A 23,324-nucleotide genomic window follows, 5' to 3' on the forward strand; every position below is an offset into this window, starting at 1 on the left:
GTCTTTCAATCAGTGATCTCTTCAAATATTCCATGTATTGCATTATTTGTTGGCCCTTCTTCTGGAATTCCAGTTAGGTGTATGTTAGACCCCCCCTCAATCCATTCTCCGTTTCTCTTAATGTTTATATTCCCCCCGCCTTTTTTTCACATTGAAAGTGCAAAATGGGAAGATACTTTTCTCTGGACAATCTCAATTCACAAATATTCTCTTTATGTCTAAACTGCCATTAAAACCCATCCATTAATGATTTAAATTTTTTAAATCGGCCAGCTCTTCCCCCTTTTAAAAACTTTATTTTTAGATAGCAAAGAAAGTTCAAAGAGGTCTTTTGTGTTCTTCATCTAAAATTTTAAATAGTTGCCTGAACATTTTAGCTGTGTTTTATTCTTTAAATGGAGTACATATAGTTATTTTGCCTCTGTTAGTGGGTCTGTTCTTCCTGTTATTTCTGTTGATTCTTGCTTAGGGTGCCGTTTCCCCTTATATATGTAGTCTTTTAAAACTTTGAACTTTCCTTGAAAAATTATGCTGTGTGTGTGTGTGTGTGTGTGTGTGTGTGTGTGTGTGTGTGTGTGTGTGTCTAAAATTAAGACGCTTTCCACAATAAAAGATTGAATGTTCTGTTGCTGTTGCCTGGAAGCGCTACCAGTTTCCGACAGTTAAATTTCCAGAATGAAGTTTTGAACCACCAAGATGATGTGCACTTGGTCTAAAAATTCACATGTGAAGTGTTTTGTGGATACAGCTTCTAAGGGTCTCCCCTCTCATCTTCTGCAGTGTCATTGTTATTGTCATTCAGTCTTTGTGAGATGATAGAGGGGCAGGTTACTCTTACTGTACCCTTAATGTTAAGGTCATAGCACTTTTGGATCTCTGCTTTGTAGTGGTATAGGTTTTAGATCTCTGCTTTGTGGTGACAGACTGTGTGTGAATCCATCATCACAGTCAAAATAGTGAACATCTTTATTACTCCCAGTAGTTTCCCCTTCATACTAACTTTTCTGGATAAATAATTCTAGGCTGAAAGTTTTCTTTGAGTAGTTTAAAGATGTTGCTCCACACTCATTGTTTCCATCAAGAAATCTGTTGTATCTTCGTTCATTTGTATACAATGTATCTTTTTTCTCTTCTGGTTGCTTTTAATGTTTTCTTTTTATCACTGGTTTCAAACAGTTTGGAAATTATATACCTTAGTGTAGTTTTCTGCATGTTTCTTGTGCTTGGGGGATGTTGAGCTTCTTAGAGCTATAGATCATCAAATTTGAAAAACTTTTATCCATAACTACTTTTTCTAATATTTTTTTCTCTTCCCTCTGTTTTTCTCCTTTGTGGATGACAATTATACATATATTAATGTACTTATGACTTTTCACTGCTCACTGTTTTTTTTTGTGGGGGGGGTTCATTTCAGATAGGATTAACAGAAGATTCGATTTTTTTTTTTTTTTTTGAGACAGAATCTCGCTCTGTTGCCCAGGCTGGAGTGCCGTGGCGCAATCTCGGCTCACTGCAGTCTCTGCCTCTCGAGTTCAAGCAATTCTCCTGCCTCAGCCTCCTGAGTAGCTGGGATTACAGGCATGCACCACCACGCCCAGCTAATTTTTGTATTTTTAGTGGAGACAGGGTTTCACCATGTTGGTCAGGCTGGTGTCAAACTCATGACCTCATGATGCGCCTGCCTCAGCCACCCAAAGTGCTGGGATTATAGGCGTGAGCCACCACGCCCGGCCAGAAAACTAGATATTACAGAAGAAAAGATAAATGATTTTGAAGACAGCAATAGAAAGTGACATCCTATTCTAATGAAGTCTTAGGTAATTGAAATATCAGGTGATGTCACTGTGACCTTTGAGATTTAATTAAAGTTAGCTTTTGGTCCCTGTTCTATTTATGTGAGGATTTTAATGTCTTTCCCAGACTTTATAGAAATTTCTACCCTTTCAGATTTTCCTCACAGTTGCTCACATTTCCTACTCTCTGTCACTTTCCTAAACTCTTATGGTTGTTATCATCTCCCCTTCATATAGAGCTTTAAATAAGGAACAATATAAATTTGTAACAATATAAATTCTAACAGTATAAATCCTTTAAAATTACTGCTAAGAATAACAGTGATAGCAAACATTAAATCCTTAGCATGCCTTAAGTGCTTTGCTTTGCTTTGTGTGTTTTGACCAGTTTAATTCTTAGGACAGTCCTATGTATGTATATATGATGATTATTCTATATTTTACTGGAGAAGAAGTGAGACACAGAGGGTTGTCAGAATCATCCAGCTTTTAACTATGAAAATAGTAGTAGTAGTATCTAAGTCGTTAAGTTTTTCCAAAGGTTAAATGAGAGAATCCATGTTAAGATACTTAGCACAGTGCCTGAAAATGTAGTAAGTTATCTCAGAATAGGCTATTGCTATCTATAGATTGAGAAATGTTTAAATAAAATATGATTGGAATTTTCTTCACGGTAATCTAAGGGATGGAGTGGGTGGGTGTATACATAAAGTCAGCTATGAATGGATACTTCTTGAAAATGGGTGATCGATTCAGTGGAATTAGACTTCTAATGTATGTTTGAAATTTAATGTAATTTTAAAAAATGGAATAACTGAAGAAAAATGAAACTGGGTTTTATTAAAAAGGTTCTCTTACTCAGTTTGGATATAAAGCACTATGATGCGTTTTTCCCTAGATGTGCCAAAATCAAAACTTATTATATACAGTGACAATTACTAAGAATAGTACGGTATCACTTGGCAAGTAGATTAGTAGAGCACAGTAAGACCATAATGTACATTCAGAAGTTTGAAGTTATTAGCTAAGTGATTCTCAAACTTTTAAAAAACACCCATCCATGTATATTTTTATACATGTTGCCCAGACTGGCCTTGACCTGGGCTCAAGTGGTCCTCTTACATCAGCCTCCCGAGTACCTCGGACTTACAGGTATGGGCCACTGTGCTCATGAGCACCATATTTTCATAAACTTCTTATAAAACTGTATTAAATATAATTTATTTCTCAATAATTAAAAAAAGCTAAGCATGCTGATAATTCTGATCAAAACCAGATAATTTTGCCAAGTTTTTATAATTCTAGCCAGAAGCACAAAAAGTTTTACTTAGTCTGTCCTAACTAAATCCTGGGCATACATAATTTTTACTTTATTTTACTTATTTTGAAATATGGAGAATAGTTCATTGTGACTAAGAAAGCCTATAAGAATTACTACTTTCGACTGGGCGTGGTGGCTCACGCCTGTAATTCCAGCACTTTGGGAGGCCAAGGCGGGCGGATCACGAGGTCAAGAGATTGAGACCATCCTGGCCAACATGGTAATGCCCCCGTCTCTACGAAAAATACAAAAATTAGCTGGGTGTGGTGGTATGCACCTGTAGTCCAATCTACTCGGGAGGCTGAGGCAGGAGAATCGCTTGAACCCGGGAGGTAGAATTTGCAGTGAGCTGAAATCGCGCCACTGTACTCCAGCCTGGCGACAGAGTGAGACTCTGTCTCTAAATAAATAAATAAATAAATACTACTTTAAAATGCAAGATTAAAATCTAAGAAATTACTTTGAAGTATTTACATATTAATCAAAACTACATTTAGTTCATTTGTTGGTTATTCTTTCTCCCCATTTCAGCTGTAATTTTGATTAAAGAAAATTCGGTTTACCTAGGTATATCATATTTAGGAAAATAGTGTGTGTTTGCTTGTTTCTTATTCACATGAATGTAACAAGATATATTTAGAAACAGGATTTTAAAAAATATTTATTTTGGGATAAGAGGAATTCGTACGTGGTTAAATTTTATGAGTTAGAATTTTGTGAATTTTGATACTAGTTAACCTTTCTACCAAATGCCTATTTATTGACATCATCAAATTCTCCTTTAAAAAGATTGTTTTTCATCACAATGTAAATAAAGCTAAGTCAAAGGGTTAGCATAGAATCCTCATATTTCTGCTTTATTTGTTCAGATTTAACATAATAATGGTTTTTATTAGATGTAGAGAAACCATAGTATGTGGGATAAATCAAATGTTGCTCTTTAATGAAGGAACAAACCTTGGGGCCCCCTATCTAATAGTAAAGCCTCTTTAAAAGCCTCTTGCCAGGTGCGGTGACTCATGCCTGTAATCCCAGCACTTTGGAAGGTCGAGGTGGGCCGATCACCTGAGGTCAGGAGTTCGAGATCAGCCTGGCCAACATGGCAAAACCCCATCTCTACTAAACATACAAAAATTAGCCGGGCGTGGTGGTGTATGTCTGTAGTCCCAGCTACTCTAGAGGCTAAGGAGGAGAACTGCTTGAACCTGGGAGGTGGAGGTTGCAGTGAGCCGAGATTGTGCCACTGCACTCTAGCCTGGGCGACAGGGCAAGACTCTCAAAAACAAACAAACAAGCAAAACAGCTCTCTAAAAATAGGTGCTTTTTTGTGCTATTAGTATCTTTTTTTTTGAGACAGAGTCTCACTCTGTTGCCAGGCTGGAGTGCAGTGGCGTGATCTCGGCTCACTGCAGTCTCCGCCTCCCCAGTTCAAGCGATTCCCCTGCCTTTGCATCCCAACTAGCTGGGACTACAGGCACGCACGACCACGCCTGGCTGATTTTTTTGTATTTTAGTAGGGACGGGGTTTCACCATGTTATCCAGGATGGTCTCGGTCTCCTGACCTCATTATCTGCCCGCCTTGGCCTCCCAAACAGACGTGAGTCACCACTAATATATATATTAGTATATATAAGATGTATAATATCTTATACAAGTTATAATGTTGCTCAACATTGTAGACAGTTGAGCTTTAAAAATATTCTCCTTAAAAATGGTTAAATTGGGTTGGATGTGGTGGCTCATGTCTGGAACCCTAGCATTTTGGCCGAGGCAGGAGAATCACTTGAGACCAGGAGTTCAAGACCAGCTTGGGCAACATGGCAAGACTTCATCTCTACAAAAGAGTTTAAAAAAGCGCGTGTCTATAGTTTCAGCTACTCGGGAGAATGATGCAGGAGGATTGCTTGAGCTCATGAGTTTGAGGCTGCAGTGAGCTGTGATGGTTCCAGTGCACTCCAGCCTGGGCAATAGTGTGAGACCCTGTTTTAAAAAAAAGTTCAAAGTGGTAAATTTTACTATGTATATTTTACAACAATAAAATCAGTGTACCTGCTGTTTTCTATAACAGAAATTCCCATATTGATCTACATTTTCTCTCTGACTGTCCTCTATTCTTCTTGTACCTCTTGTATCCCACTACTAAGTAAACTTCCTTTTATCTTAACAAACTTTCCTTTATGTTAGCAATTTCATAGTCTTTCCTCTTGTCTGCCTTAACTGAGACTTTCATTGAAGAAACAATGGGACATTTAGATGCTCATAGTACTACTTTTGTGATTTCAGTGCCCGTGTAGACAATTACATAGTAGTTGTGAACTTATTTCCAGTGATTTGCTTCTTAACTGTGCCTTAGTTAGGGATTTAGTTTTCAGGTTGTACCATAGACCTTGCCGTAACTGACACATAACCTCCCAAATCTGCTGATCTCACTGATAAAGTCAGTTCCAGCTTGTTTGTTTGGCTGTACCAAGCAGGACTGTATCATGATCTCTCATATAAGTTACTGTCTTAGAGTTTTAGCTGGTCTTTCCCTTCTACTCCCTTCTTTGGGTCTTTTATATTTCTGTATGATTTTCCTAGAATGTAAATGTGATTATTGCATTCTGGTTAGAATTCTTCAGAGGTTTTCCATTACTTAGAGAATTAAATGCACAAACAGCATGCTATGCTTGGCCCTTCACAGTTTGCCTCTGGATTTTATCAGTTATTGTCTCATATTCTGACTTTTGTGTCTTTTTCTTTGGCCATATTGAAGTATTTATGTGTCTCAAACATGCCTCTGTACCTAGCGTAAGATGCTATTCTTACCTCTGCAATGCTTTCCTTGGTGTTGGTGTTGAGGCCGATTTAGGCAGTCGTTTCTTGTAGATTATATATACCTGAATTATATCTCTTGTCACAGTATGGCATCATTTTGTATTTGTGACTATTCATTGGTAAGATACGAACCATAATGAATTTAGTCCATGTAAAAAGGACATAGAAAAAAAACTAAATAATATTGTTGACTTAATAATAAAACTTAAAAACCTAATAAATAATTTATAAAAAGGAAATAAAAGTAGCAAAGGAAACTATTATTCTAGCTTCCTGGTATCCAAAGAAATGTTATTAGAGTTTGTATTTTCACTATTATAATTAGAAAATTTTAACATGCAGCATTCATGCTGACAAAGTAAAACTGTTGTTGATGTGATGTTTTATATTGATTTAACCCTTGTGGAAAGTTTGACAGTACATGGCATCCAGAAATGAAAAATTATTTTAAGTGTAATTATAAAGACAAGATAAAGAATAAAAGTCAGATGTAAATTTGCATGTTTATTATTATTACAATTGCATTTAAAAATGCATAGTTAGGCCACATGCGGTAGCCCACTCCCGTAATCCCAGCACTTTGAGAGGCCAGGGCAGGAGGATCGCTTGAGGCCAGGGGTTTGAGATCAGCCTGGGTAACATAGTGAGACCTTGTCTTTATTAAAAAATAAGTACATCAGCCTGGGTAACATAGTGAGACCTTGTCTTTATTAAAAAATAAGTACATAAGTACATGTATAATTAAAAGATTAGGGGATTATATATTACAGTGGTAGTAGTGATTTTGTGATGTTGGAACTATGGGTGATTTCCCTTCCTTTTATAGTATTTTCTATAATGTGGTTATGCTTTATGATTTAAAATGTATATAAATTATGCCAAAATTTGAATTTTTAAAAAGGTGTAATCCTAAATCAAAACTCTAATATAAGAGCACTCAACCATTATCCGAATAATTTTTTTCTTTCATAATGGCCTTTCAGGGTCAGAGTTGGAGGGAGATAGGTGATTGCCAGTTAAAAGTTGCTGTTGAGATAAGGTATGAGTGGCCAGCATAGAGAGTTGATCACTTAATTAAGGTTTCAAGATTGACTTATGTAGCTGTTCCTTATTTCCAAAATCTTAATCATAAATGTTTTGTTTTAAATGTAGTTTTGTTTTGGTTTTAAGGTATCAGTTTTTGGAAGAAGCTTTTCAAAATCAGAAAGGTGCAATTGAGAATCTACTGGCTAAACTTCTTGAGAAGAAGAATTATGTTCATTTTGCAGCCACTCAGGTGCAGAATAGGTAAGTTTGTTGCCTTAAAACCATAATTTTAAGAATTATTAAAGAGAAGTGGGTCCAGTTTAAATCTGTTTTTCTGCTATATTAAGCATATAAAGAAAACATTTTTTTGAGGGGGAAGTGGTATGAATTTGGGATTATAATATTTGTTAATTAAGCAAAATTTAATTGACCAAACTTTTGTATACCCTTTTAGGACACATCTTTGTCTATTTTATAATTAATAAGACTCTAGTCTGTATTAAACCTTAAATGTGGAAACAAAGAAATTAATATGGAGAGAGTTGACTTATAAAATTTAAAGTCGAGATTGTGTGGAAGATACAGTATAGAGAAGAGATTATCACTGGTGGACAAATTACTTCCCCATTTGTAAAACAAGCATTGAAAACAGTGCTTATGAGTAGCAGTATAAGATGAATATATGATACAGTTTCTGGCACATAGTAAGCACTTAGATTTTAGCTGCTGCTCTTATATTTATAATTATCATCACCATTTATTATTAAAAAATTATTCTACTTTGGTATATTTCTAAGTACATTTATTGATAAGTGAGAATAGGTTCCATAAGAGAGCAGATTAACAAAGTTACGACTCTTACACCAGAAGGACAAACACTTTGAGCTGGCATAATTAAAACTAAAATTCTTGGGGGTATGAATAAGGTTAATATGTGTTTATTTTATGGACTCAAAAATATTAGGACTTCTAATGAATATTAAAGTTAATTAATTTATGATTAAAATGATACATAGTAGATACTCAAAAGTATTAAATCATTGAATGAATAAATGAAAATAGTGCTTTACACATGGTAGAACTTTTTTTTTTTTTTTTCTTGAGACAGAGTCTTGCTCTGTTGCCCAGGCTGGAGTGCAGTGGCATGATCTCAGCTCACTCTGCAAGCTCCGCCTCCCGGGTTCACGCCATTCTCCTGCCTCAGCCTCCCGAGTAGCTGGGACTACAGGCACCCCCACCACGCCCGGTTAATTTTTTTGTATTTTTAGTAGAGACGAGGTTTACCTTGTTAGCCAGGATGGTCTCGATCTCCTGACCTCGTGATCCACCCGACTCAGCCTCCCAAAGTTCTGGGATTATAGGCGTGAGTCACTGTGCCTGGCCAGAACTTTTAATCTTAAGTAACACCAAAAGAAAATAAAAGGCTCCTCAGAGCTTGTAGATTGTACAGACACACACACACACACACACACACACACACACACACACACACACACACCATTGGTGGGTTTTTGTTTTTGGAAATGTTCAGTTGTTTTAGGTTAAACTGGTGATACGGTTGATTTGGAGAAGACTGTTTCTCAGAAATGATAAATGGGTGTCTCTTTCAAAGGAAATATAGTGAGTTGATTCATATGGCAGTCCCATATTTTTATACAGATGTTTTGTATTTACATTGTATAAGTATTTTTAAAATAGATTTTATACACATGTTCCAGAATCTGTATACAGAAGTAGAGCAAGAGGTTTACCTGTTACAAGATTGCACAGGGTTGAGGAGATTGATTTCATCTGTAGAAAGTTTTTTTAAAAAAGTATTAAAATCTCTGATGATAACTTCCCCTTTTAGACGCATTTTTCACTGACCTATCTCCATTATTTTTTAATGTACATTTTTTTCTTTCTTCAAAATTGAACATACAGTAGACTTAATTAAGTCCAATAGGAGTCTGACTGAGGCTAACTGCTGTGCTTTCAGCATGCTTAGTGATTTCTATCTTTGGCTCAGTCATTTTATATTTGAAACTTATATTTCTTATCACTGGTTATTAGTACCTTTATATATTAAAATTATCTTCCACTCACCTTAGTAAGATAAGGACAGAACTCAAAATTTCCAAGTAAGTGCCAAATGATGTACAGAGGAGAAAAAAACCTACATTATTTCTTGGAGTGTATTGAAGTTACTAAATTCGAACTTGGCAAATGAAAGGCAGTTTAGGAGCTGAAAGCGTGGGTTATAGTTTATACAGCAGTAGAATGTATAAAAATTGAAGGCTATGTCTTACGGTTGGTGGTTGACATTTTATGTATTTATATTGGTGGGATTCTCCACTTCCTGTTTTGTAAATACCAAGGTATCAGCCACTTCATATTTGCACCTAAAACTTCCATAACTACTTTGAGTGCTTACACCTACTTATAAAACGTCTAATAGCTGTTCTTCAAAATGGATTGAAAATGTTTTATGCCCTTTACTGTATACAAAAGGAAACCATTTTGAGAATAATTTTAAGGGGAGTGTATCAGAACCCACGTTTGAAGTGGCTAAGTTATAAATGAAAATAAATGCTTCTACGTTTAACTATTATCATTACAAAAGATAATTATTGCTTGTGACGTTGTCCTTTTGCACATTGTTCTTGGAAAGCATCCAGGTTAAACAGAACCAGTGTGCCACATTTGACACTAAACAGCAGTTACGCGTGTTTGGTGTTTGTGCATCACATTCATGTCATAGTTACTTAAGGAGATTGCCATCCAGCTTAATAAACTGTCCTTTATGAGCATAATTTAAAATAACTAAATATTAGTTTCATTATTTGTCTCTATACATAACTTATTTGGACCAAATTGATCAGGTCTTCTGAAACATGAGTTGTACATTTTGACAAAGTTTTCATTTTAATTACTCGGTTAAGTGCCCATTGGATGATTTTCTGTAACAGTTGATGATTCAGAGACCTAGGATAAGTTGATAACCTAATGATGCATTTCTCTTATTCAGGATAAAAGAAGTAAATGAGACTAACAAACGAGTAGAACAGGAAATTAAAGTGGCCATTTTCACCCTTATCAATGAAATTAATAAGAAAGGAAAATCTCTCTTACAGCAGCTAGAGGTATGGTTCAAAGCCAAAATAAAACAAAAACTGCTTCTCTTGCTCTTCAGCTGTTTTTAATGTTTATTGAAAACTCTTTTAGATGGGTTGGGGGATATGGAAATAAAGTAAAATTTAAAATAAGGTTTTTAAAATTTACTTTTAGAAAAGAGACCTTTTCTAGTTAGTTATTTTGTGGCCCAATTTAATAACACTGACTTTAGCTGTATACCTTGAGAAATAGTGATGTCCTCTTAGAAATCAAATAATTGTTACTAAGACTGGGTATGGTGACTCACACCTGTAATCTCAACACTTTGGGAGCCCAAGGCAGACAGATCGCTTGAGCCCCGGGTTCCAGACCAGCCCAGGCAACATGGCGAAACCTGCCTCTACAAAAAGTACAAAAATTAGCCAGGGTGGTGGCATGCGCCAGTAGTCACAGCTGCTCAGGAAACTGAGGTGGGAGGATGGACTGAGCCCGGGAGGTCAAGGCTGCAATGGACTGTGATTGTGTCACTGTACTCCAGCCTAGGCAACAGAGTGAGACCTTGTCTCCAAAACGAAAAAAAGAAAAAGAAAAAAGAAATGTTACTAAAGTATGATGTACATGAAGGCAAAGTAGTCCCACCACATTTCTTCCCCACCCCTTTAAAATGGGGCCTCAATTTAATTTTTCCGTATAGATGCATGTTGGGCTTCTGCTTGAGTCATTTGTGTGTTTTACCTTATTTTAAAAATATTTCCATAGTTTTGCAGAAAATGCTCATTTTGAAATTTATAAACCTTAAACTTAGTGAAAATTTTGTGATATTAGGTATTTATATTGCATATTTTGAAGTTAATTTGCAGGTATAAGTTTCTAGATGAAAATCTAGTCAGTTCGTGAAATCTAAATTTTTAATCAAAGTCTACACTGCCCATTTGATTTATTAGCAAATTTCAAATATGAGTTTTCTGAGAAATTGAAGTTTTAGAAAGAGAAATGTTTCCTAATTGAAAATTTCATGCTCTGGAAAGTTGAAATTTTGGAAAGAGAAATGTTTCCCGATTGAAAATTTCATGCTAACTAGGCCCAGATGATATGGGAATTATTTTTTCTGCACCATTGAATAGTAATAATGATGTGTTTGACTACTTCCACTAACCTCAAATTGTCAATAGAAACACAATTTGTGAGAGTAAAAGTACTCTTGGCTGGGCGTGGTGGCTCACGCCTGTAATCCTAGCACTTTGGGAGGCTGAGGTGGGTGGATCACAAGGTCAGGAGTTCGAGACCAGCCTGGCCAACATGGTGAAACCCCATCTCTACTAAAAATACACAGAAATTAGCTGGGCATGGTGGCGTATGCTTGTAATCCCAGCTACTCAGGAGGCTGAGGCAGGAGAATTGCTTGAACCCAGGTGGTGGAGGTTGTAGTGAGTCAAGATTGTGCCACTCCACCCTGGGCAACAGAGTGAGACTCCGTCTCAAAATTAAAAATTAAAAAAAAAAAAAGTACTCTTGTGCAGATTGTTGAAGTCGTGGGTCCCTTTTCCTACTGTACACCAGTCCGTTGCATTTAACCCTAGTCGGTTTTTTTCCCCCAAAAGGACCCATGTGAATAGAGAGCACTTAGTAACTATTTTTGATACACTTAAACTTACTGTAAATACATTTGAACTGTACATCTAAAATAGTATTTGTAAAACCATTTCAAGAGTTTCTGAATTAAAAGATGCCTCTTAAGATCCCTTGAGCCTGGGAAGCGGAGTTTGCAGTGAACCAAGATTGCACCACTGCGCTCCAGCCTGAGGGACAGAGTGAGACCCTGTTTTAAAAAAAAAAAAAAGCCTCTTAAGGCTAAAGTGTATACAAATACCTAATGATAAATATACCACTAACATGGTGGTAATTTAAAATAAATGTTTTCTAGTGTAATACGTTCTTAAACTTTGTAGAAGAAACGTTTTCCTAAGCTTTATAAAAGGAATGTAGTAAACCAAACTTCTGTCAGTTGAACACTTTTATCCATTGATTTACATTATAAAATGAACAACTTCTTTCCTTAGGAAAAATATTGTCCAGAAAACCAACTTGAGACATTTTTTGGGAGAAAGTTCTTAAAAAAGTAGTAGATGAGTTGTTTAGCACGCTGAATGTCAAAAGTATGTTGGACATTACCCATCCCTCCTGGGGTGATTTTAGTTCCCATAAAGCAGTTTATTTTTCCTTTGCAGTGTTTCTCTGAAATTGGTTTTTGCAGTTTGGTCGGTCCTCACTTCTTTGTTCTCTATGAACTTCTGTCATATGAAAAGTTTCCCTAATTCTACTGTTGGAACTCTGGAAGTTACCTTTTTCATTTTGTCTTGTATATTTAAGAGAGATTTTAACTTCATTCTCATGCCATACCAGGAGGTGGCACTGGTGACACAAAATTGTTTTTAGCCTTTAAGGTATATTAAGATTACATAAATTTATTTCTAAAGTTAGCTCCTTATGCTATAAATACCATATATTAGATTAACCTAATAGGATGACACTATTTTTAACAGACAAATGTTGATAGAAAAGAGACATTAACTAATATTAATTTCTATATGTGGAATATCCTTTTTTGCTTAGAGCACTAAGTTTTAGTCCCATTTTGTTAGTGGCTTTTCCACTGATTGATGATAGGCTTGCTAAATAATCATGGAGGTTATTCACTTAGCCCATTTTTAAAGGAAGTATAGGTATTGTGCCCATTTGCATTAGAAATGTGGGGTTGATTTTTTTTCATATGGAATTCTTCAGCGAAGTTCTTGTTCTGTTTCAGAATGTTACAAAGGAAAGACAGATGAAGTTACTACAGCAGCAGAATGACATCACAGGCCTTTCCCGGCAGGTGAAGCATGTTATGAACTTCACAAATTGGGCAATTGCAAGTGGCAGCAGCACAGCACTACTGTACAGCAAGCGACTGGTGAGACACATACTGTTTTTATTTTTCTTTAATGGACTTTATTAAGATATATATTCAGTGAACTGCACCTGTTTAAAGTATACATTTTAATTTTGGCAAATGTAACCGCTACCACATCAAGATACAGAAAACTTCCTTCACCCCCCAAAGTTTCCTCATTCCCCCAGGCAGCCACTAATCTGATTTCTGTCATTTTTTAGAAATTCATGTAAGTGGAATTATATTGTATGTACTCTTTTGAAGATGCCTAGTATCTTAATGCAATTTATTACCCAAAATGGCAGAAATTCAAGCATGTACATTTGATTTGATTGCTAATTTAAATGTTGATGCTGCATAATCTGAGGCTGACACTGTGGAAATATATGTGCTTTTTTGTCTTAATATCTTTATCTTATGTTTTCCCAGTTGATACTTAATTTTGAGACTAATGTGGATTTTTTTTCCCTTTAAGATTACTTTCCAGTTGCGTCATATTTTGAAAGCACGGTGTGATCCTGTCCCTGCTGCTAACGGAGCAATACGTTTCCATTGTGATCCCACCTTCTGGGCAAAGAATGTAGTCAATTTAGGTGAGAAATAATGAGTTTTGTGAATATAACTTGGAACACTGAATTAGGAGGAGAAAATAAAGCAAATTTAGATAAAATTTTTAACTTTAAAATATAAAACTATTTACGTTTTACATTTTATGTAAAAATATGTTGTTATTCATTGGAAACTCACTTTAGCTGTGGTTTTGTATGCCAGTCATTACGTCTTAAGAAAGTTGAGAGTCTACTCTGTATATATTTTTTTAATGTGTACTGTTTCTAGACCCCCGACCCGCTATCTTTTAAATTTATATTGACTGTTTCGTATAGAAATCTTAGCAAATGATTCATTGTCTGGAATAATTTCATAGGTGTTTAGTTGTTTAATTAAGCCAAATTGTGCATTAGCAGCAGACTTTTAGGATGCTAATGTGTCCAGTAGTTAGGTCCTGAGGAATGTTTGAAAGATAAGAGTAGCTCTTTTCACATGGAAGAGAAATGGATTTTGCTTTTGTTTACAGCATAGTATGGACCTAAAGACCATAGATGAAAGTTACAGAGAGCTCAATTAAAACACATGCATACAAACTTCTTAGCAATTAGAGTAAGCTATCTACAGATTGAGTAAACTCACTTTCAGAACAGTTAAGTCTTAAACAGTGGGAATTGTAAAAGCAGAGGCTGATTGCCCTTCTGTTATTTAAAAAAAAAAAAGTAATCTTTGCATACAAGAAAAAAATTATATTCAAATTTAGCTATAGCCTTAGTTCTGGCATCAGCCAGCTGTTTCTGTGTGACATGGTAGCTAAGAATGGTTTTTATGTTTTCAACTGGTTGTAAAAACAAAAACCAAGGACTGTGAGACAGATCTTATGTGGCCTGCCAAGCATAAAATATTTACTCTGTGGCCCATTACAGGAAAAGCCTGTCAACCTGCACCTTAAATCACATCTTCCTAAAATTTGGCTTCTGTCCCTGGAAATCTATGGCTCCGTAAAAAGCAAGGAAAACCATCACTTCTAAGGATATAAGTTGTTTAAAGCATTCAGTATTTCCTCAGAAGATGCTTTTGTGGCATTGTAATGCTCTGCCTTGCATATTTTGGCAATTCAAAGGCAGATGGAATCAGTATTAGCAATCTCGAGTATTCTTGAGTAAGTCTTGTCATGGGAGAATTGATTTAGATTGATTCGATAGGCCTCTTCTAATAGATATCTCTTTTAGTCTCTTAGTTTTCTGTACGTCTGTGTAAAAAAGAATAAAGGCAGAGAATATATTTTTCTGAATAACCAAAAGTCATTTATTCAGCTTTGGAATGTATTAAGTTTCTGATCATCATCATCATCATCTTTAAACTGACTCCATTCCCTGCTGTACCGTTGGAGCTTTGAGGTGCTGGTAGTTGTCAGAGGAAAGAGGAAAACATGGTGATTACTCAACAAAGTAGATGATTTAGTTGATTATATGCAAATTCTCATTTTTTAAATTTTTCAGGTAATCTAGTAATAGAGAGTAAACCAACTCCTGGTTATACTCCTAATGTTGTAGTTGGGCAAGTTCCTCCAGGGACAAACCACATTAGTAAAACCCCTGGACAGATTAACTTAGCACAGCTTCGACTTCAGCACATGCAACAACAAGTGTATGCACAGAAACATCAGCAGTTGCAACAGATGAGGATGCAGCAACCACCAGCACCTGTACCAACTACAACAACAACAACACAACAGCATCCTAGACAAGCAGCCCCTCAGATGTTACAACAACAGGTAAGTATGGTGTTACTACATTATTGATAGAAATTATGAAGTCCTCAACGTGACAGTTTTTCCTATGTAAGAAAGTTACACATTTCAGAGTTACTAGCAGGACTTTGAGCAGAGCTCAAAAGTCAGAGTTTAAATATTTGCTGTGGTTATGATGGTGATATAAGGGAGGTATGAAGAAAGGCAGTAAATAAATTTTCTTGGGAAACAGAATTAATTCACTAATACTGTGGAAGGATGTAAGTTCTCATCCTTTCACATCAAATCTTTTTTGTTTTCCACGTGTAATTGTGTGGACCAAAGGACCAGATTGTTTCTGCCTGGGATCTGATATGTTCCTTAGGCATTTGTTCAAATCATTCCTATCCGTATGTGTCTTTTGCTGTCTCCACTGCCATCCCAATCAAAACTATTAATCCAGAATGGGTTAAGTTAATGTTGATACGCTTTAAACACACATACAGAGAGAAAGAGAGGGAACGGAAAAGAGAGAGAGAGAAAAGGGAAATTAGGGAGTGATACACAAACTAGTCATTACCAGTCCTCTGGGGATTGGGGCTAGCGATAAGAATTATTTATACTTTTTACTTGATACCCTTTTATCTTGACTCAATTATTTTTATGATTACATTTTATAATTAAAATATAAGTTTATTTTAAAATTATTACATAAATTGCAATTTCTACTTTTTGTAGCCTCCTCGATTGATCAGTGTGCAAACAATGCAAAGAGGCAACATGAACTGTGGAGCTTTTCAAGCCCATCAGATGAGACTCGCTCAGAATGCTGCCAGAATACCAGGGATACCCAGGCACAGCAGCCCTCAGTATTCCATGATGCAGCCACACCTCCAAAGACAAGTATGCCTAGAGTTACATTTGTAAGAATCCTACAATTTTAAAATTAAAAGACACCATTTTCTTAATCACTTTTTGGGAGCAGGTCATTGATATGTTTGAGAATTTGATTAATGCTGTATATCCTCTTGTCCCAGAAAAATAAACATACACATGAGATTTTGTATTTAATTTTAAGAGCTTTTAAAAATTGCCTTAAGTGCATCATATACTATGGGTTAAGAAACCCTGATATAGTTAACCCATTCAATTTACAGAAGTGAAAAACAAATCTAATGAGCTGGTGATTTTACCCACAATCCCAAAAAGCAGTGATAAAATAGCAAGAACCTTAATGCTGCTCTGCTCTTTTAATGTGACTTTTTGATCCTAATATATAAAAAGGGCTTTGAGAGTAATAGAGCTAACTGTATTTTTTTTTAACCTTTTCTGTACTCAAATATTGTTCCTTTTAGGATGTAGATACGTTTTAATAAGTGTATTTAGATACATGTTTCATAATCTTTGCCTAGTTATGTTTATATGGGAGATATGAGTATAAAGTGAGGCCACTTTTTCATAGGATTTCTAGTTACAATAGAGTTTATTTTTTAACTCTTAGAATGATGTTTCTCAAAACATGTTTTAAAGACCATCAGAATCACCAGTCAGCTTGGGTGGGGTGGGCGACCTTGTCAGAATAGATTCCTAGCCATAACCACTGAATCAGAATTTCTAGGTGGGGAGTACTCAGTAATATTTAAGTTTGTACTAAGTCTCTCAGGTCAGTCTGCATAGTAAAGTTGGAGAAACACTGTCCTAGAACAGTGGTCCTTCAACTTTTTGGTCCATGTATGTCGAGAAAGAGCTCCTTAAAATAACACGCTTCTTGGTTGGGACTGGTGGCTCACACCTGTAGTCCCAGCATTTTGGGAGGCCGAGGCAGGAGGATTGCTTGAGCCCAGGAGTTCATGACCAGCCTGGGCAACACAGCAAGACCCCGTTTCTAGTTTTTTTTAAAAAAAAAAAAAGGAAAAAAAATATATACTCGCTCACATTTGAAGGCTTTCATTTAAAATTTCCATTATAGGTTTAAGTTTAAATAGTTTCAAAAGCTATACTTTATAGCATGTTATAAAAATTGATGCTATAAAGTTGAAAAACTTTTACATTATTTTAAATGAATCCACCGGAATTCTAAATACCCTAGCAAGCTCTCCTTGGACTTGAATTTCACTTCTACTTCTTCAACAGAGTTTTGATCTTACTGTAATATAGTTTTGTTTGATAGATATAGATTAGCCTATTGTAATTGTCTGCAGGAAAAAATGTTTATTGTAATAAATTGTTAAATTTCCAGTGACAATAGGGTTATTATTAAGCTTTAAAACTTTTTCTGTGGACCGAATTATCATTATATTATACCTCCACAATTGTGGAAACAAAATGGGTGTATTTATATGGTTTAAGAATATTAGAAGATACAAAACTCTTTTGGATATACATTTCTTTGAGCTAGTTGGAGACTTTTTGCCTCCTGCTTTTGGTTATGTATGTTTGTATGCTGTTACTTGTTTTTAAAATAAGTCAGAATTCAACACAGGTTTTTATTGCTAGTTTTTTGGGATTTGTTTTTATGTAATGCTTAGGAAACTTGTTTACAAAATTATGTATTTGGGAATTAAAATAATTTTATTATGGTAATATCCCTCAATTCTTTGAATTTTTTCTAGATTATGAGCTGAGAAAATGATCTATCAAAACTATTTAAAAACTTTTTGTCAGTGACAACTTCCTTTTTGTTAATCATCAAATATTCAAACCCATTTGAAGGTTTGTTACCCAGGTTTTGGAGTCAGACACCCAACATTATTATTTCCAATTGTACCTTTGATTATTTCTACAGGGTTTTTTTTTTTCCCTTCTTGGTGCAGTGTACCTAGAAATAGATTTAGGAATGGTCAAAGGTGTGGTGTTCTTCTGTCAAGGGTGGGGGAAGGGCAGTTGCAAAAGTGGTGGAAAAGGAGATCCAGCAGAGCATGGCACATTCTCAGGCATATCAGATTTTTTTTTTCTTTTTAAAGAGCACATACAAAAGGTTGAGGATCTGAACATTTATTTCCTTCAGACTTTTCACATAATCATATACCCCTTAGTTCATGGAAAGCCTTCAAGTATTTCTAGGGTCCAAGTACACCTTGTCAGAGCACAGAAGCTAAACAATCAGACAATGAATCATCTCAGAACATTTTTCTTAGACTTTGGGTATACCTCTACAGAAATCACTGGATGTTATTAAGCATTTTTAGTTTTTAAATATTTCAAATGATTTATTTATATGTGTATAATTAGTTTTCTTAAGATGTCCTTCTATGTTGTCTTAAATGATGCTCATAACAACCCTCACGATGAAACAAGTGAGATATTGTTATCCACATTTCTAAATGACTGAGATTATGTGATTTGTCTAAGGTCACACAGTATTAGAGTCAGGACTTGATGCCATTTTTCCTTTCTGTAAATTCATTGTTCTTTCTACCGCATCAAGCTGCATTATGTAATTGTTTTTATTAGAAAATGACTAAGGGTTGAAGAGGAATAATGACCGAAAGGTAGTTCTCTTACCCTGGTGTTTGAAAATTTGGAGGCTTACAGATCCTCTATTACATACTTCCTTGTTATGAAATAAGATCATATCACCAGGCTGACGTGTTGGGAAATTATTGGCAAGTCTGCCTTTGCCTAGATACTACACAAAAATGAATGGAAAAATGAAAAGGCTAAGTTTGAACTGTTCTTCTCCTGAATAAGTTTGAAAGGGCCCACTTCTTTGTTTCTTGTTTCCTGCCTAAACTAAAAATTATAAAGGTATAGTTTATATTCAGCGATTCTGGCAGATCAAGTAATGATAATGTCTTCTTTCTTACTAGCACTCAAACCCAGGGCATGCTGGACCCTTTCCTGTAGTATCGGTACACAACACCACAATCAACCCAACGAGCCCTACTACAGCAACTATGGCAAATGCAAACCGAGGTCCCACCAGCCCATCTGTTACAGCAATAGAGCTAATCCCCTCAGTTACCAATCCAGAGAACCTTCCATCGCTGCCAGATATTCCACCCATACAGGTTTGTATTTAAGTTGAATGAGGCTTCATTAAACTTAATGTTAATTACAGAGTTACAGTATTTATTTCAGAGTTGTTTTTTTTTTTAATTCAAGATCAACATTTCCTTGAAATTTCTAAAGAGTAAAGTCTAGATCACTAAAAGTCTCATCCAGTCTAAGTGAAACTTTTGTCAACATCCTCGCTTTCCCGGTTCCGCGCCCACCCTCTCCCCTAGCCTCCAGTTAACCACCTTTCTATTCTCTGTTTCTATGAGATGGACATTTTTAGATTTCACATGTGAGATTAGTATTTGTCTTTCGGTGCCTGGCTTATTATACATAGCATAATGTATGTATAATGAATGGTTCCTTTCATGTTGTTGCAAGATGACAGAATTTCCTTCTTTTTAGAGGCTGTATAGTATATTCCATTGTATATGTATACCACTTTTATTTATTTATTTATTTATTTTGAGATGGAGTCTTGCTGTGTCGCCCAGGCTGGAGTGCAGTGGCGCCATCTCGGCTCACTGCAAGCTCCGCCTCCCAGGTTCACGCCATTCTCCTGCCTCAGCCTCCAGAGCAGCTGGGACTACAGGCACCCACCACCACGCCTGGCTAATTTTTTGTATTTTTAGTAGAGATGGGTTTCACCATGTTAGCTAGGATGGTCTCGATCTCCTGACCTCATGATTCGCCCACCTCAGCCTCCCAGAGTGCTGGAATTACAGGCGTGAGCCACTGCACCCAGCCATGTATACCATATTTTAAAAAATCCATTCATCCGTTGATGGACACTTAGATTGCTTACATATCTTGGCTATTGTGAATAATGCTGAAGTGAGCATGGGAGTGCAGATAATTTCTCTGATATAACAATTTCGGTTCTTTTGGATATAAATTTCAGTGATCTCTTGCATTGCATGGTGACCACAGTTTATTGATAGTGTATTATATATTTAAAAATTCCAAAAATGGATTTTTAATGTTCTCACCACAAAAAAATGATGGGTTAGTGGGTTAGATATGTTCATTAGCTTGATTCAATCTTTCTATAACATAGATCAGAACATTACATTGTACACCATAAGTAGACACATTGTTATTTGCCAGTTAAACAAAAAAGAGTTAAGTATAAATATTTGAGTCTTGAAAAGTTATTTAGCTAAAACCAGCATTCCTCAATATTTTAGAGTTCTGGGGAATTGAATGTCGTATGAATAGCAAATTATGGGACTGTCTAAACGGAAGTACAATAATGGTGGATTAATATCACCTTTGCTAAAAGGCTAGTTACTCCCTTTCTACACCTGCCACAGGCAAACGTTGTTCAGATGATGCACTCCTGGTGTGAGTTTGGAGCCAGAGAGAAGACCCAGGACCAAAATGTGGTTAGATCTTTGTTGTTGTTCTGTTAAATCCAAAAGGGGTAGTCAGTTGGGCTGAGAAAAGGATGGGGTTGGAAGGCCAAGATAGTAGACACTTTGAGGCTTATACCGAGAGGGGGAAATGATGGAAGAGAGGAATAGATGGAATGTGAAGGACCTTTGAGTGAGGGCTTTTGCCCCTTTCAACTGAAGAAAAGTATGCTTTGGATCCTTCTGAAATTTCACCAATTTGTTTCAGTTAAAAGCATTTTCTTTTAAAATGTAAATATAATCTGCCAGCATTATACTGAATTTTATTTTATGCAATGTATGAGTTACTTTCATATCTTGGAGTCCGGGATCACCATAGGAACAAGGAGCAATGAAACTGTTGTGACAGTAGCACCCTTGATTCTTTCTGTGGCTACAGTTTAGTGTTTTGTTTTAGTGAGTTTTAATGGGCTTATATAAGAGTTTTAAAAGATATTTCTAGAGCTTCAAACATTTTTTAAAAAATTTTATTTAAAGTAAGTGTGTATATTTAAGGTAACAACATGATGTTAAACATATACGTAGTAAACTGGTTACTATGGTGAAACAAATTAACATATCCATCATCTCACGTAATTACCCATCCCCCTGCTCCTGTAAGAGCAGCTATAATTTACTCATTTAGCGAAAATTTTGAATACAATGCACTATTAACAAAATTTTTCAGAAATCACTAACATATTGTGAATTCTTTCAATCTGATTGCTTCGCTAATATTAGGAGAAGTCTTTTTTGGCTGAGGGATTGGTAGTTTTATTGGTGATGAGAGGACTGGACCATACAGAATGGAAACTTTTTAAATACAAATTAAAAAGTAACATTTCTAAGATAACAGCTTATAGTTTGCAAAGAGCTTTCACAGGCAATATATAAGTTTAATGCTTAAAATCACCTGATATGTAGTATCCCTGTTTTATGGATAAGAGTAAGAGAGGTTCATATAACCGCGTGATGGGTTAATTCTGTCCACCACACAAACAAAATCAATTCACAGAGACCATGGCATTGCAGTAAAAAAAGAATTTAATTGACATGAGGCCACCCACGCCACACAAGAGAAGGAGTTATTACTCAAATCACTCTTTGAAGGCTTGTAGTTTAGGGGTCTTGTCTTTTCTTTTTTCTTTTCTTTTCTTTTCTTTGTTTTCTTTTCTTTTCTTTTTTTTTTGAGATGGGATCTAGCTCTGTTGCCCAGGCTGGAGTGCAGTGGTGCAATCTTGACTCACTGCAACCTCCACCTCTGAGGCTCAAGCTATTCTCCTGCCTCAGCCTCCTGAGTAGCTGAAAGCACACGCCACCAGGCCCGGCTAATTTTTGTATTTTAGTAGAGACAGAGTTTCATCATGTTGACCAGGCTGGTCTTGAACTCCTGACCTCAAGTGATCCACCCGCCTCGGCCTCCCAAGGTATTGGGATTACAGGTGTGAGCCACTGTGCCTGGCAGTTTAGGGGTTTTTCAAAGGTAGTTTGGTGGAAGGGGTAGGGGCAGTAAGGCAATGGGTGCTTGCTGCTGATTGGTTGGGTGATGCAGTCATGGAGTGTGGGAAAATCCCCCTTGCTGAATCGCTTCTGGGTGGGGCCACAGGAGGGCTTGTTGGGTCCAGGTGGAGCCATTGTCTGTGTCAGATATGCAAGAAACCTCAAAAAGTATCTAAAAAGGCCAGTCTTAGGTTCAGCAATAGTGATGTTATCTGCAGGAGTAATTAAGGAAGTTATCTATCTTATGACCTCTAGAGTAATGGCTGGCAGTCCTTTATGTCGACACCTTAGCAGAATTCAGGCTCCTTTCCTCCTGCTAGCCTGGTGGTCTCTTTTTAACTTTACAAAGGCAGTTGAGTTTTGGGGAAGGGCTGTTATGTGAACTATAAACTAAATGTCTCCCAAAGTCAGCTTGTCTCAAGACCAGGAATAATTAATGTCAGCATGAAGGCTAAAGGCAAAGAAGAGGGAGGTTGACTAGATTAGATCCTCCCTGACTCTTTCACTGATAGAATTTTTGCAAAGGCAGTAATACAGTTTGGCTCTGTCCTCACCCAAATTTCACCTCGAATTGTAATCCCCACTTGTCGAGGGAAGGACCTGTTAGGAAGTAATTGGATCATAGGGGTGGTTTCCCTCATGCTGTTCTTACAAAATCTGATGGTTTTTAAAGTGGCAGTTTCCTCTGCACTGACTCTCTCTCCTACCGCCTTGTGAAGGTGCCTGCTTCCCCTTTGCCTTCTGCCATGATTGTAGGTTTCCTGGGGCCTCCCCAGCCATGCAAAACTGTGAGTCAATTAAACCTCTTTTGTTTATAAATTACCCAGTCTAAGGTAGTATCTCTATAGCCATGTGAAATTAATGCAGGCAGTTTCATTAGTGACTTTCCTAGAGTCACATGATAGATAGAAAAGTTGGAATTTTAGGCTGGGTGCAGGGGCTCTCACACCTGTAATCCCAGCGCTTTGGGAGGCTGAGGCTGGCAGATCACCTGAGGTCAGGAGTTCGAGACCAGCCTGACCAACATGGAGAAACCCCGTCTCTACTAAAGATACAAAATTAGCCACACGTGGTGGTGCATGCCTGTAATCCCAGCACTTTGGGAGGCTGAGGCTGGCAGATCACCTGAGGTCAGGAGTTCGAGACCAGCCTGACCAACATGGAGAAACCCCGTCT

General features: G+C 36.6%; 1 protein-coding gene across 8 annotated transcripts in view; it reads left to right on the plus strand.

The window, feature by feature from the left end:
• Window positions 1-23,324, plus strand: part of TRIM33 (tripartite motif containing 33) — a 121,756-nt gene that overhangs the window by 73,398 nt on the left and 25,034 nt on the right. For 4 of the 8 annotated variants that reach the window (XR_012416226.1, XM_005542254.5, XM_005542253.5 and 1 more), the window contains exons 5-11: window positions 7,103-7,219; window positions 9,966-10,080; window positions 12,858-13,004; window positions 13,459-13,576; window positions 15,032-15,306; window positions 16,000-16,164; window positions 19,071-19,271. Coding sequence is in view for 7 of the 8 variants with exons in the window: in XM_005542254.5 (XP_005542311.1) it covers window positions 7,103-7,219; window positions 9,966-10,080; window positions 12,858-13,004; window positions 13,459-13,576; window positions 15,032-15,306; window positions 16,000-16,164; window positions 19,071-19,271 (1,138 nt within the window). In the remaining variant the exon portion in view is untranslated. Of the gene's footprint in view, window positions 1-7,102; window positions 7,220-9,965; window positions 10,081-12,857; window positions 13,005-13,458; window positions 13,577-15,031; window positions 15,307-15,999; window positions 16,165-19,070; window positions 19,272-20,570; window positions 20,643-23,324 lie in introns of all 8 variants that reach the window. The other 4 variants (XM_015430748.4, XM_015430755.4, XM_073998438.1 and 1 more) reach the window with 3 other exon arrangements.

Source organism: Macaca fascicularis, chromosome 1 (assembly GCF_037993035.2).
Source record: "Macaca fascicularis isolate 582-1 chromosome 1, T2T-MFA8v1.1".
Classification (NCBI taxonomy): Eukaryota; Metazoa; Chordata; class Mammalia; order Primates; family Cercopithecidae; genus Macaca; species Macaca fascicularis.